Source organism: Primulina huaijiensis, chromosome 10 (assembly GCF_012295235.1).
Source record: "Primulina huaijiensis isolate GDHJ02 chromosome 10, ASM1229523v2, whole genome shotgun sequence".
NCBI classification, from domain to species: Eukaryota; Viridiplantae; Streptophyta; class Magnoliopsida; order Lamiales; family Gesneriaceae; genus Primulina; species Primulina huaijiensis.
This window is the reverse complement of record NC_133315.1, coordinates 5,014,599-5,028,251: the sequence shown is the minus strand read 5'-3', so window position 1 is coordinate 5,028,251 and position 13,653 is coordinate 5,014,599. Positions and strand designations below refer to the sequence as shown.

General features: G+C 35.6%; 2 protein-coding genes across 3 annotated transcripts; one reads left to right on the top strand and one right to left on the bottom strand.

Moving 5' to 3' along the window:
* Positions 1 to 1,874: 1,874 nt before the first annotated feature.
* LOC140986125 (uncharacterized) lies at positions 1,875 to 10,679 on the top strand. Of its 2 annotated transcripts, none has more exons than XM_073454140.1 (3): positions 1,875 to 2,165; positions 2,811 to 2,992; positions 8,718 to 9,009. In XM_073454140.1, the coding sequence occupies exons 2-3, from the start codon at positions 2,834 to 2,836 to the stop codon at positions 8,835 to 8,837; spliced, it is 279 nt and encodes a 92-aa protein (XP_073310241.1). In that variant the 5' UTR covers positions 1,875 to 2,165; positions 2,811 to 2,833; the 3' UTR covers positions 8,838 to 9,009. The 2 variants fall into 2 exon arrangements, with proteins under 2 accessions (XP_073310241.1, XP_073310240.1); XM_073454139.1 differs by lacking the exon at positions 8,718 to 9,009 and adding an exon at positions 9,913 to 10,679 and having other exon boundaries at positions 1,930 to 2,165.
* On the bottom strand, positions 10,375 to 12,697 carry LOC140986124 (V-type proton ATPase subunit E-like). Its single transcript, XM_073454138.1, has 6 exons — positions 12,488 to 12,697; positions 12,311 to 12,411; positions 11,797 to 11,953; positions 11,218 to 11,411; positions 10,920 to 11,019; positions 10,375 to 10,729 (listed from the first exon to the last, which is right to left on the bottom strand). The coding sequence occupies exons 1-6, from the start codon at positions 12,587 to 12,589 to the stop codon at positions 10,694 to 10,696; spliced, it is 690 nt and encodes a 229-aa protein (XP_073310239.1). The 5' UTR covers positions 12,590 to 12,697; the 3' UTR covers positions 10,375 to 10,693.
* Between the last annotated feature and the right edge of the window lie 956 nt (positions 12,698 to 13,653).

The following is a 13,653-nucleotide window of genomic DNA, read 5'->3' as shown; positions in this document are numbered from 1 at the left end:
ACATTTTACGATATATGCTAAAGTTGTACGATTTTTCATGGAAAAATATTGTTTTACGAATTTTGAAAGACACGATATTTTATGAATAAAAAAGAAAGAAAATATTTTGAAGGATGTAAATTGACGGTGAAAAACATGATATGATATGATATGATTGAAATATCGTGAAGGTGAAGGTCTCAGAAGGAGCCCGTTCACGGGAGAAGGCCCCAGAGTGATCTTGACGATCATATTTCCACTTACGACGAAGCCTAGTGCTCGTCCCCATGCGCAATGGTCATGAGCTAAGACTGATCAGTCGACCACATGATGATACGATTACAACTAGTCACTTTCAAGGATCAAACTTCATCCAAAAAAGATATAAGATGATGGAAAGTTTTTCAATTTAATAATTTATAATTTATTTATGCTTACAAATTTATGTTAGTTATTTTAATAAAAGTATGATTCTATGCATGTGTATGTATATGTATTATTTGTTACTCATGGTTAGAACGTGCTGAGTCATTAGACTCACTATGTTTGGATGGTTGGAAATGAGGATGAGATTGAGGGAGGCACTGACGCTTGATTGAATCGAGTCTGTCAGTGCACTCCCGAGGGACATTGATTTTCCGCATTTACTTATTTAGTATTTAAAGTTTACGAAAAGATTTGGAGGATTTTCTATTTAGAGATTTATGCTTGATTTTGAAGTTCAATTTTGGATTATTTTTAAAATGTTGACGTATGAATTTGGTGGTTGACGATTATGAATTTTTATGCATTTAGGATTTTGAAATGTTGGATGATTTTTAATTGAATTGTTCGAAGTTTATAAAAAAAATTTAGTAGGATTTTAAAGTGAAAAGGTAAGTGACGTTTTAATTTAGGTATCATATTTTTAACTTTATGAAAGTCATCATCAAAGACCATTCAATAGTAACTTCAAAATATATACTTTGGCATCCTCAAATAATTGGATATGAGTATTTAGGGGGTAAAATCAATTATTTGTATACTTGAATTATGTACTCTTTGAATCAATTTATGTATTATATTTTTTACTTCACAAATGACACCATCAAAAGCCACCAAAAAATTGTGAAGAACTTAAATCAGTTGAGAAGCAAAAAAATAAAAATAAAAAAAGTAAAAAACATAAAAATTATATGGTCAGATTTGCTTGTGACAACTAAAGAAAATCATCAAACACTTGAAAGGCATACCATTTGAAAAACATAGCTAAACTTGAAGCATAAATTCAAAATAATCAAACACATAAAAGACACGATCCGTGAAAAACTTACTCAAACTAGAAGTATGAACTCAAAATAGAAACTTCATATTTCAACAATTTCACATTCAAAATCGTTCAGGTATATTCGATTTTTGAGTTGTGTCTTTCAAAATTAAGAAAAAAAAGAATGCCAACCATCTTACACTGCTGAACTTGACATTAAATTGCATTTTTTGATGCCAAAATAGAATACTATGGTCTATGGATGAGACGATGGATGATCTTGGGGAAGGGGCCGATGAAATTGCTTGATGGAGCATACAATTAATGAATAAATGGGTGGAAGATTTATATTTAATAAATATGTAAGTAATAAAAGAGAAAAATTCTAAAATTGTAAAGTTAGCTTCACAGTGGTCTCACCTGTCAGATTAATTGGTTTTTCTCTCCGGATTCGATCCTCCTCTCTCGAGTATGCTATAATAAAAAAAAGGAAGTTAAAACTATTTTTATTATGTTGAGTATGTATAATAAAAAAAAAAAAAAGAAAGTTAAAACTATTTTTATTATGTTGTAGGTATCAAATTACAAATTATATTACATATGTACTCAATTCTAAGCCAAACATTGGCAGCAAGATTTTACCTCAATTTACCCAAAAAAATATTGTTTAAGGTTGATATTGAAAGCAGTCAAATCCATGGTTGTATCCGTAATTCATATCTTCTTGAAATGGAGAATTAGTCATAATCAAATTTCAGTGAACGATCACTTGCTATTCAGTCAAATGGGAATAGTTGGAGAGGTTCAATAGCGCTCTTCCTTTCCAACCAACAGTCGCCGAACTCGGTTCAATTTACCTCCGACCCACAGTTTTCCCAGTAACTATTGCCAGATTTTCATTCGCCTTGATGCTGTTCGGTTTAACGATCGACTCTGATCTGTAAGTTATTTCTCCGGGTTCCGCAATCGATTAATGTTATGTTTTTCTACGCAAAAAGTCTCAATTTTGACCGACCTTTTTTCATTTTTAAAGATTTTGAGCTTGAAAATAGCGAGAAACTGGGGAATTGTTAGTTTTCGTCTTTGTCTCTGAAATTTGTGAGTAATTTAAGAAGATAACAAGGAAAATAGGCAAGAAATTAGAAAATGGGCAATTTGGTTTCGGAGTGCCAAAACATACGAAATTAAATCCTGTGTTGTAATTCTTCCATGCCTGATATACTCGAGAAATCTATATTTTTTTGTTGTTTGTATTGTTTTCTGTTTCAGGTATAAAGTAAAGTATATAAGGATGGAACCAGCATGTTTTGTGTTGAGGGGCCTGACCGTGGCAATTTATAATAACCAAGTAAATTAAGACTTTTAAGTGGGCGAAAGCTATATTTCAAGATAGATAAAGTACTAGCAAACATTGTAGGTATTTGGTGTGGAGAGGATGAGAATCCTTCTTGAATTTATCTTTCCTGTTACTGGTTTTTGTGTTCTAGGTCTCCATGCATTCATTGGATTTTGTTTGATCATCATTTCTCAAAATGTGTAACTTGTGCTAATTTAATGTTAATTTCCTTTACTTTTCCTCTTTTAGGTTTTGTGGAGGAGGTAGATAATATGTCGAGGCCGATGCTACTTGTTTTTCTGTTGCTGGTGTTGATCATTACCTCGCAATTTGAATGGAGGCAACAGTTGATGAGCGATGTGGATATGAATTCGAGGGATTCTCATAAGCAGGAACAAATTTCAAAAAGGGAAGAGAGCATCAAAGAGAAGGTAATTGTTGTCTTATTCTAATCTATTGGCATCTCATTTAGCAATCCATAGCCAGTGTTAATGGATTATACTGTTGGCTTTGTTGTCTTATTGATTAGTCAATCATGTGAATCTGTCATTTGTATATTCCTCAAAGCAGCACACCAATTTAAATATTTTAGTGTTTTAGGTGTGAATGTGTTTCTATGTGAATCAAGTTGTGTATTTGTGGCAATGTGGATATTCAGTGGCTTGAAGCTGAATGTGATTCATCTACCATAAAAGCTGTTTATAGTTTTCCCTTGTTTTTTCCCTGTGATATCTGTCTTGTATCTCTTTTAGAATTTCAAGTGTCTTGTGTTTCGAATTTCAATGCGTACGGATATTCAACTATTGTAAATCATACATTGCATCTCCATAAATGTGGTGTGTGATGTGTTTGTGTATGTATGGTAGTTTGTCGAGTTCTTTATATTGTGGCACCTTTTGAGTTTGTTTTAATGTGGTGAAGAGGTTTTAGGGAAATAATTGTGTATTTTATTCAATCTCATGAGTGCACCTACGTACACAGAAAAGACAACCAAGAATCCTAAGCAAAAAGGAAAGAAATCAATCAAATCAAAATTAAATAATACATTACCAAAGGATTGTTTGTGGTGTAATTGTTCCATTGTTATACATGCAATGTTATTTTTGCACATAATTTTCCAAGCCAAGTAGTTGTAATGTGTATTTTTTTCACAATATTACAAAAATTCACTGTGTACGTACTCGAAGAAACACCAATCTTGATCATGAAGTCAAGAATTCGCGGCTAGAGAGATTTGGCGAGAGAATCAGCAAGTTGGTCTGCAGAAGAGACATGAGATACACGAAGTATTGAACGCTGAACTAAGTCGCGGACAAAATGATAGTCAATCGCAATACGCTTCAAGTGAGAGTGGAAGACCGGGTTAGCACATAAATAGGTAGCACCAATATGGTCATTGTATATCACTGGTGTGGAAGGAAGAGACACATGTAGCTTGGTAAGGAGTGAATCAACCCATTGGACTTTAACGACAGCCGCAGCCGCAACAACGACTCGATACTCCGCTTCAGTAGAATATCGAGCAACAGAACATTGCTTCTTTGAGCTCCAGACAAATGGATTGGGGCCCAAAAACACAATATAGGTCCCGGTGGATGTGCCGTCATCTATATCGCCAGCTCAGTCAGCATCAGAAATGCAATGTAAGGACAGGGAAGAGCTAGCACAAAGTCAGATACCGATGTCTCGAGTGCTGTTGAGGTAGCGTAAGAGTCGTTTGACTGCACCCCAATGTTGTTCAGTCGGAACATGCATAAAATGAGAGCTTATGCACGACAAATGCAACAGCTGGACTAGTGATAAGAAGATACTGAAGGCTACCGACCACCTGACGAAACTCTTGGAGACCCATCATAAAGAGAGAGTGCAGAACCAACAACTAGTGGTGTTAGAACAGGCTTCAAAGATGTCATATTGTGCTGATCTGGGAGATCACTAATATATTTCCTCTGAGAAAGAAGAAGCCCATTTGGTTGAATAGACACTTAGGAGAGTGGTTCAAGATCTTTGATGGAGTAACGGGCAGCCAATTGAGTAATAGTTTGAGACATGCCGGTCTCATCGCTGCCAATCAAAATTAGGTTATCAACATAAACCAGAAGTTATGTGGTGAATGTGTCTTGCCAAAGTATAAATAAGGAGGAGTTTGATTGAGTACTAACAAAACCATGATCAGGCAAATATCGTCGAAGTTCCAGAAACCAAGCACGGGTGCCAATTTGAGACCATACGTAGCTTTCTTTAATTGTTACACATAATTGGGAAAATTACGATCAATAAATCTTGATGGTTGAGCCATGTAGACATCTTCATACATGTTGAGTTGAAAGACAAATAATTTGGAGAAAGGTGGAAAGGGGAAATACGCTTTCGACAAACTCGACATGTCGAGAGAGAAATAATTTAGAGGAGTGGTCGTTGTAGATGTAGGCACTTTGGGTAAGAGAATAACCAAGGAACACACAGGGACGTGATTTGGGGTGAAGTTTGTGGGAGTTATAAGGACGCAACCATGAGTAGCATAGACATCCAAAGACACGAAGTTTTGAAGATTAGGTGGGCGATCAAAGAATCTGGCAGTATAAAGATTGATAACTTTTGTACGGAAAAAGTTTTTGACAAGAGTTTTGAATTTAAAAAACGCATCAAGCACATTATTTTTTTTGTCTTAATGGATATAACAAAATATATTTGGTAAAATGATCAACCGACACTACATAATATTTAAAACCATCAAAGAGAAGCTACCGGTGAAGTCCAACCATCAGGAAAAATTAACTCTAACGGCGTGGAAGACGTAAGAGTTGAATCATAAAATTGGAGTTTGTCACTTTTATTTATTTTGCATGAATTATAAGAGAAATTTAATAAGTCATGGGATGACATTCCGAGCACATGAGAAGGGACTAAATGACTAAAAATTTTACTGGAAGGGTGACCGAGACGCGAATGCCAAATAGATAGTGGGACAGAGACAGATGAGAAGACATGTGGTGAGTCCTTCAATGTAGCAGTGACCGGCCAAACATATCTCCATTCTTACGTGGTCCTTGCAAACGAATGACCCCGGTGCGACTATCCTTCACCTGAAAATTTGAAGAGGTGAAAACAACATAAACATCATTAGTGGCACTCAGCTGAGAAACAGAAATAAAGTTTTTGGTCCTGGTAGGAACACAGAGCACGTTAGTTAAGCAAATGATGAAAAAGTAAGAGAGCCAACATGAAAAATAACCAAGCCAGTACCGTTACCGATAACAACATCATCCAAACCAGCATATGGAGAGGGTGGAGTCGCAGGTTGGCAAGATCAATTGTCACATGATGTGATGCTCCAGAGTCAAGAAGCCATTCAGTTGGTGTTGGAGAGGCTGATGGATGTGTCGCGGTGTGCACGCTCAGCGAAGTATATGCAGGCCGTGGTGAAGGATGAGGTGACTGCATCACAGGAGACCATGGCATGTATTTGAAGGATGGACATCGTTTGGCAGAATGCCCAGCGTGGTGGCAGAGTTGGCATCGACCAAGATATGTCTTAAATCCTTGGTTGGTGGGTGGGAATGAAGAACGGGGTGTCCAGGTTGGAGCCGAGGGCCGCTGGTTGATGTTGGGGTGTTGTCCAGAATGACTATGAACCGCGTGATGGCTGTTGTGGTGGTCGAACTGCAGGGAAAGCACTCACATGAGAAGGAGAAGGTGAGTTTGTCTTTAAAGCCAACTGCGCTTCAAGGTTGAGAAGTTTTTCGTGCAATTCATCGAAGGAGATTGCTGTTTCGCCAGCTTGAATAGTGTTGCCTAGTTCTTTATTATTGTCATCGAAACCACTAAGGATCTTGATTACGAGATCATCCATGTCAACTTGAACTTTCATAAGGGTGGGAGCATCGACATGGATTTGATTTCCTGCATGAATTCAGTAATAGATTGGGAATCCTTTATAGGAATACTTAATTTGCCTTCGAGCTGGAGAATGTGCCCACGAGTTGGTTTAGCGTATGTGTTGGCGAGTCATCCAAGCATCGTGCGAGTGTATGAATTATCAAGTGGGTTGTTGAGGGGTGGTTGGGATGTGGCAAAGGATGAGAACTCGATGGTGAAGGCCATTGAAAAGGAGTTTGTAATTGATTTGTGTTTTAATTTGGATGATTGAGGTGGGCGGTGACGTTAACCTAGAAGATGTAAAATAGATTTGGGCATTCTAGAACGAAATTTGCAGTTGATTTACCAAAAAAAGAGGTTTTCAATATGTAGCACAATTGAAGTATTTGGAAGAGATTACCCAACCAAAGAGCGACTGCAGTATCGATAAAAAAGACGGTTGTCGCTACTGGACGATGAAATGGATTTTGGAATTTATTAACATTATCTAAAAAAGGTAATGTTAATAATCCTGCAAATACTGAAACCATTAAAAGAACACATAATAATTTATTGGACATGATACGAAGGATTTGAAATACGGGAAAAAAATATCATTTAGGTAATATGGGTTGCTATCTGCTGGTTAGCGTTTGCCCCCAATTCATGAACTTAATTAGTCGATTTGTCAGTGAACAAGGAAAAATATTATTTAGGCGAGTGAATAGATTGACCTTGAAAAAACAACTATTAGTTATTATTGCTATAAAACAAGCTCATATTTTATCTTTGATACCTTTTTCTCAACAATGAGAAACAATCTGAAAGAATCGAGCCGACCGCTAGAACTACTAGTCTTAGAGTAAGAAATAAATAGACTTATTCTTTGGTCACTTGAATCAGAATTCCAATCCTAACTAAAACCCAGAATGATGTTTTGTTCGAAAAATAGGAGAATCCATATTTTATTATTGCATGTTGTAAAAAAAAACTGAATCAGAAAAATATTTTTTTATGTTAAACGTGTTCTTTCATTTTGACTACTTTAACAAACATATTCTCTTGTTAATTACGACGTCATCCCTTCTTTTTCCCATTCCGGAGTTCATTCTTCGAGGAACTTCGTTTAAGTTTTCCGTTGTATGCTTTTCNTTTTCCGGTGTATTCTTTCCAATCTACTTCTTTTCTTCTTATTTCTNTACTTCTTTTCTTCTTATTTCATTGGAAATCAGATAAAGACAATTCTTATTTGATATGGTTTTTTGTGCTAGTATTTTACGATAGATCATGTATTAATTACTACAACTATAGGATACTCGCGTTTGTCGAATTACTGCATTTATCCGAGTGATCCGTAAACGACGATAATTTCTCTTTTGCTTATCCCTATCCCGATGAAACGAAACTAAAGCTCTTATTTTATGCTGAGTAATAGTTCGAGTAAGTCTTGAATGAGCTTCCCACAAGCTTGATGCAAATAAACGAATTTTTGTTCTATGCTCCGAGCTATATATCCGCTTTTAATTCTGGTCATTTAATGAATAAGACTTCGATGAATAACTAATTGATTTCCTTTCTTTAAGTTATTCTTTTCCCTTTCTTGGTCTATTAATAGTCGAACAGATTTTTCCAATGTATAAAAAAATATTTGAATGGCTTTGGCTACTATAACCTTCCCAACCACGATTATTTCTTTTTTTAGGTAGTTACCTCAAAATACCAAAGAAATAATAAATTTTCTTTTGCTAGGTGTTAAAAAAAAATAGAGTCAATAAAAAAATATTAATTAAGTGGATTAAAGAAATAGTGAGTTCGATCTTTTTTATGGTTATTTCTTAAACGGTGAGATCTTATCTGTACGCCGGAGCTTTCCACTTCATTTAATCAATGTTATTGAGAACGTGTATGGTTCACACCACTCTTTGGCTCTATCCATGAATTATCCAATAATAGGTCTTTCACAGTGAGATCCGCCTATTCAGTAATGGTATTTAATTATGAAAAGAAGTTGGATATCTGACCTCGTAGTTCGCTCTTGATCAAGTGGGAACTTCATTTTTCTGTTTTTTTCATTTAAATTAAATAATAGCCAAAAGCGAGAGAAACCTCTTCCATCTCTTTCCCTTTTTCGCCCTCATGTTGCCACACAGGGGGACATGGGGACGAGACAAAGGAGATTCTATCAACTTGTTCTGACCTAGAATAATAAACTCATGGGCTTAGTCTTCACGTTTGGTAATAAGCTTATTTATTTGGTTTTTTAAGACGTCATAACCTTGCCATATTGTCTTTGGATAGCCTGCAAAGAGAGTTTGGTGCAGTCGAAATTACCAAATTTTGCTGAATCCGAGAATTGTTGGAGCTACAAGGAATGCATCAAGCAGTGGTTTAACCGAGCTGCTCATATTCTACCCATGAATGGCATTACTCTCTTGTTCCCCATTGACAGGAAGGATTGCATAGTTTCAGTGCCTTTTAGTAGAAGTGAAATGTAAACTACATGAAGAGTTAGAATGAAAATATTTGGTGGATAATGTAAACATCTTACGCTGCCATATATTGTCAGATTGCAAGGAATTTACTGGTTGGATCTAAAAATGGATTTGTTTAAGCTCATTTTTTATCTCAGGAGCACTCTGGTTCTGAGAAACTCCATACCAGTAGAAAACATTGGTTTACAGGGTGAGACCGAGTGGTACCAGGACTTTTAGCTGATATGTTTTCTTCTTGAAAGTTTATATTTGGAATAGCCCTCAAGGATCATTATGTTTGTGCTGTTAGATTTAGTGGATGTGTGAGTTTTCTTGAAGGAAACAGCCTCTGTTTTGCTAAATTTCTTGAATTATTTCTGTCCTGATTATAGTTGATGTATCAGGACTGGAGGGGAAGCTTTAAGTAATAATTGAAAACTATTTTTGTGTAAAGAAATATCAATTTGAACTTCATTTATTTTTTGTGTTGTGTGTGTTTTTTCTTTCTTTCTATGTGTGTTTTAGGTGTGTGGGGATGACATTAGAAAAATACAGGACATCAAGGTTTATTAATGGAAGGAAAGACAACTGCAGCCCAAGGAAAGGTGACTTGGGACAAAATTAACATTTTTGGAGAAATTATATTTGACAGTTGAAGATTTTTTTTTGTTGCATTCGGACTACTGGAGGCAAAATTTAATGGGTTCTTTTTTTTCCCTTTCTGGAAACATATTTGACGGCGATCTCTGTTTTTTAATCTACTGTTGTACTTTATCTATTTGCTTTTAAAAGCATAACACCAAACTGTTCTTTTACTCAAAACTTTACTCACTCGGATTTCATTTCATAATTGATATGATGAGATTTGTTAAACACCTTTTTACCGTAGAGTGAAGGTGTCGCTGAAACTGGACACATTTAATAATCCTTCCGTGCATTTGACATTGATAATAACAACACTGAGGGTTGGCTTTGATATTAGTTTCTCGTTCTGGTGACATAAATTTATCCACCTTCTGCAGATAATCTTAGCGCAGGAAAAGAACATCCAAAGACTAACTGAGCTTGTTCGAAGTCTCAGGGAACAGCTTCACCAGTGCCGGAACAACAATGAAACATTGAAGGGTACCCATAGCTCATTGACAGAACAGATTATCGAGCTTGAGAGACAGCAGATACTGGAAGACTGACTGTACAGCTATTGTTTATTATGTGCGGTGCTTCATTTATCTTCGTATTGTTGTATAACTTATATTTTGCTTGTAGCATGTTTTCTAGCAATATATGTGGTGCTAAAAAAGACAAGTTTAAATGGTATAAATGTCCTTGGCCCGGCATTTTTGTGTTGGTAGTCATTATTGGTAAAATGTTGCTAATGCAAATTGCAACTTACCAACTTATTCAAATGTTTGTCAGTTGTTTATTTAAATAGGAAATCAAAGCTTCTATAAGATCGTAATTTAATACAGAGAGAGCATCGGGCGAAAATATAATGTGTATGAACTCAAAATCCATTCCCATGCACAACAAATTAAAATGAACGTCTTGAAACAACGTAAACCTGTTTCATTGACAGTAAAGACTAAATACACCGGCTTCCAAGTTTGATTATTAACTCAAGGCAACAGATATTGAGCTATTATTTTTATTTTTACCGAAGATAAAGATTTGTTGCGGCTTCAAGCTCAAAACTTGAAGAAATATTAAACCGAAGCTCACACGATTCGAAAATGAAAAAATCTAGGGTAAATTGTCAGTCTTGAACCATGCATGCTTCATAAGATTTGAAGTGTATCCCTTCATTCACATTGCAGTATGTCCAAAGAGGCTCTTACGAATCTGTAATTAGAGAAACAAATAGCGGTAATTGTAAAGTGGCTAAAAACCTTCAAAATCCACAATACGTATGAAGATGTGGGCTGGAGTTGGATAAATCATTTCTAGAAATTCAAGTTAGCATGAGGTACCATTCATTGGTTACGATGAGTTATCGAATACAGTTAAAAGATGATGTTAATAGATGGAGTACCTCTGGTAGCTTCTTACGAAATACAACCTCCAGTCTAGCATCAAGAGTATTCTCAAACACAATTTTTCCGTCTCTAGAAGCCAATACAACACCACCAGAGCTGAAAAAAAAAATGAAGGAAAAACAGTTAATCTCGACAGAGAAATTATTTCAAAAGCAGAATCTATTCAAGAATGAAGCAAAAACAATCATCGTGATTTGATTGGTTTTATATACAGTTCACTCTAGAAATAAAAAAAAAATGGACTTGTGCACAAGTTTATATACTTGAAAGCACAAACAGGAGTTAGTAGAGTACCAGAAAGGTCCATGTGCATTATCATCGGACGGAGCAGGTGGAAGGTTGACATTATCAACCACAATCTCGGGTGGATGAACTTTGGCCTTCTCAGCATACTCCTCCTTCGCAGTTTTCAAGACAGAGTTCACCAACTTTGCGTCGTCTTTACGACAGCGTAACAACACAGATGGCTCTTTCAGCCTTAGCAAACTCTGAAATTTTAAAAAACAAATAGTTTACACTTTTCAGTAATAATATTTGGCAACGATTAAGGCCTCCAGTTTGTTTGCCTGAAACAAATTACGCTTGCAAATAACACACAGGACGCAGAATTTGCGACCATTCAAACACCATCACAGTCGTGAACTAGCAATTACTGCAAAATTGACGCATGCCCTTCAATGTAGAAATAGTTAGGCGTGGAATGAGGACAAAAAAATCCCACAGAGACAATTTAACTAGTCAATACTATTTGCCACAACTGCAGATGAAGTTCAGATTTTTCAATAGTACACACTAAATTTTTTGACGTATATAATTCCAACCCCTGTCATAAATCATCGCATATAATAAGTATAATGACTGAATTTTCACAACCTGAACAATGAGATCCTTCAAGAGTTTCTTATAACTATTTTGGTCGCTGCTCACTTGCAGTAGCTCCTTGGAAGCAGACTCCTTCATGGAATTGACCAAATCATCCTGAGCTTGAAGAACCTTGATTCGAGAGGTGTTCAGTTGCATCGAGTACTCACTGGAAAATTCACTAGTTTTAGCTTACAAGGATTTTACTCACACGCATGTACAAGTTCTTATAACACGTCAAATTCAGAAGAGCATCACTTGTTCAACAGCTAAATTCCACGCATAACTTTTGTATAAATGCAACGGTTGAGCAACAGATTAAATAATTTTTTGAAAAGTCCGGATAAGTTCAGACATGATAATTTCGTCGGATCAGCATGAGAAATAGAAATATAATAATCAATGTCCAATTTCATTCTCTGTTTCTCTCCAATGACCAACATCACCGTTTCAGAAGACAGTAACACACATACGCCAAATTAGATTAGAATAATGGCCAAAGTAGCTAACAGGAAAACAAAATTACATTTTCTTTCGGACTTGAACTTGCTTCTCCTTACGCTCGTACTCCTGCCTGATTTTCTTCTTCTCAGCTTCCACTAGCTGCAACTTCTCAATATTGAATTCCTGCCAAAGAAAACAATTAAAACTAAAATCGTGGGGAATCGAGTGAAAAAAATGAATCTGACAATAAAATGCATACTTCTTCGGCGGAGACGGAGATCTCGTTAGCTTTCTCCTCCGCTTCCTGGCGGATAAATCGAACCATCTGCTGGATCTGCTTGGAGACATCAGCGTCGTTCATTTTCAGATCAGGATTGGGTTACAGAAATTCAAGCTCCGGTGTTCTTATGAGAACAATCGCTGGAATTTTCTCTTCGATGTCTCGCAAATTTTTTATTTATATTGTCGTATTGACTCCGTCTATTGGATAATAAATAATTTAAAATGAAAAATAATTAATTGGTGAACTACTATCAATCAAACATATGGCAAATTATTAATAATTTTTTTTTATCTTAAACATAATTTCCTCTTTACTCTTTATTCTTCCAAATGTTTGTTTGAGGTCCTTAATCATTTAAATTTTTCCAAAAATATCTTCAATCTTGATAATTATGTTACACGACATTGTTATATTTATTGAGCATATTCTTAAAGATATATAGCTAAAAAACATACAGCTACACAAAGTTTTCAGCCTATAAACCATGTTTCAGATGATTGATTTTTTTATGTGGTTCATCATGCTTTCATATAAAAAATTCAAAATTTTACCTATTTAACCGGAGTGTCGTCAGGTTGTATCTACCGGATTTTATAGACTGCTCCTCGCAGTCCAATCACACAGTCGTAACAGGTGGTTCTTGACATAGATTCTTTCAACAACACCTAGCACAATCATATTTTGTTTCCCACATGAGGTATAGTAAAGTTGTTCAATTTGAAAATAATACATAAGAGAGCAGTAAGCCTTGATCTATTTTATTCGAATATACTATTTATTAATACATAATAACTTCTTGTAGAGAAGGAAGAACTTGCTTAGCTACCTATACTAGTCGGAATTACAACACACATACAATAAAGAAAATTATTACAAGTTTATTTTGAGAGAAAAATGAAGATATTGAATTATGTCTTCATCTTCATTCTGTCTTGATATATATAAAAGTCTTTGTAGATTTGAAATTCAGACTTCAAATCTTATGAATTATTCTGCTAGTTGTGGCCGACAACATCTTGTGAGTGGTCTTTTCAACCACTAGTTAGTGGCTTGTTTTTATGGGTGTATGAGTGGTCCATCTTCCAATTGTTAGTTAAATTGTCTCTAGCGATGGCTCATCCTCAACTAATAGAGTGATTGGA

Bases quoted from the DNA above. Each gene is read 5' to 3' on its own strand.
- LOC140986125 (XM_073454139.1), top strand. From the start codon at position 2,834: ATGTCGAGGCCGATGCTACTTGTTTTTCTGTTGCTGGTGTTGATCATT. The intron at 2,993-9,912 runs GTAATTGTTGTC...CACCTTCTGCAG, and splicing joins AAGAGAGCATCAAAGAGAAG to ATAATCTTAGCGCAGGAAAA.
- LOC140986124 (XM_073454138.1), bottom strand. From the start codon at position 12,589: ATGAACGACGCTGATGTCTCCAAGCAGATCCAGCAGATGGTTCGATTT. The intron at 11,954-12,310 runs GTAATTTTGTTT...TGAATTTTCCAG, and splicing joins GTTCAAGTCCGAAAGAAAAT to TGAGTACTCGATGCAACTGA. The intron at 11,412-11,796 runs GTTGTGAAAATT...TTAAAATTTCAG, and splicing joins TGAAGGATCTCATTGTTCAG to AGTTTGCTAAGGCTGAAAGA.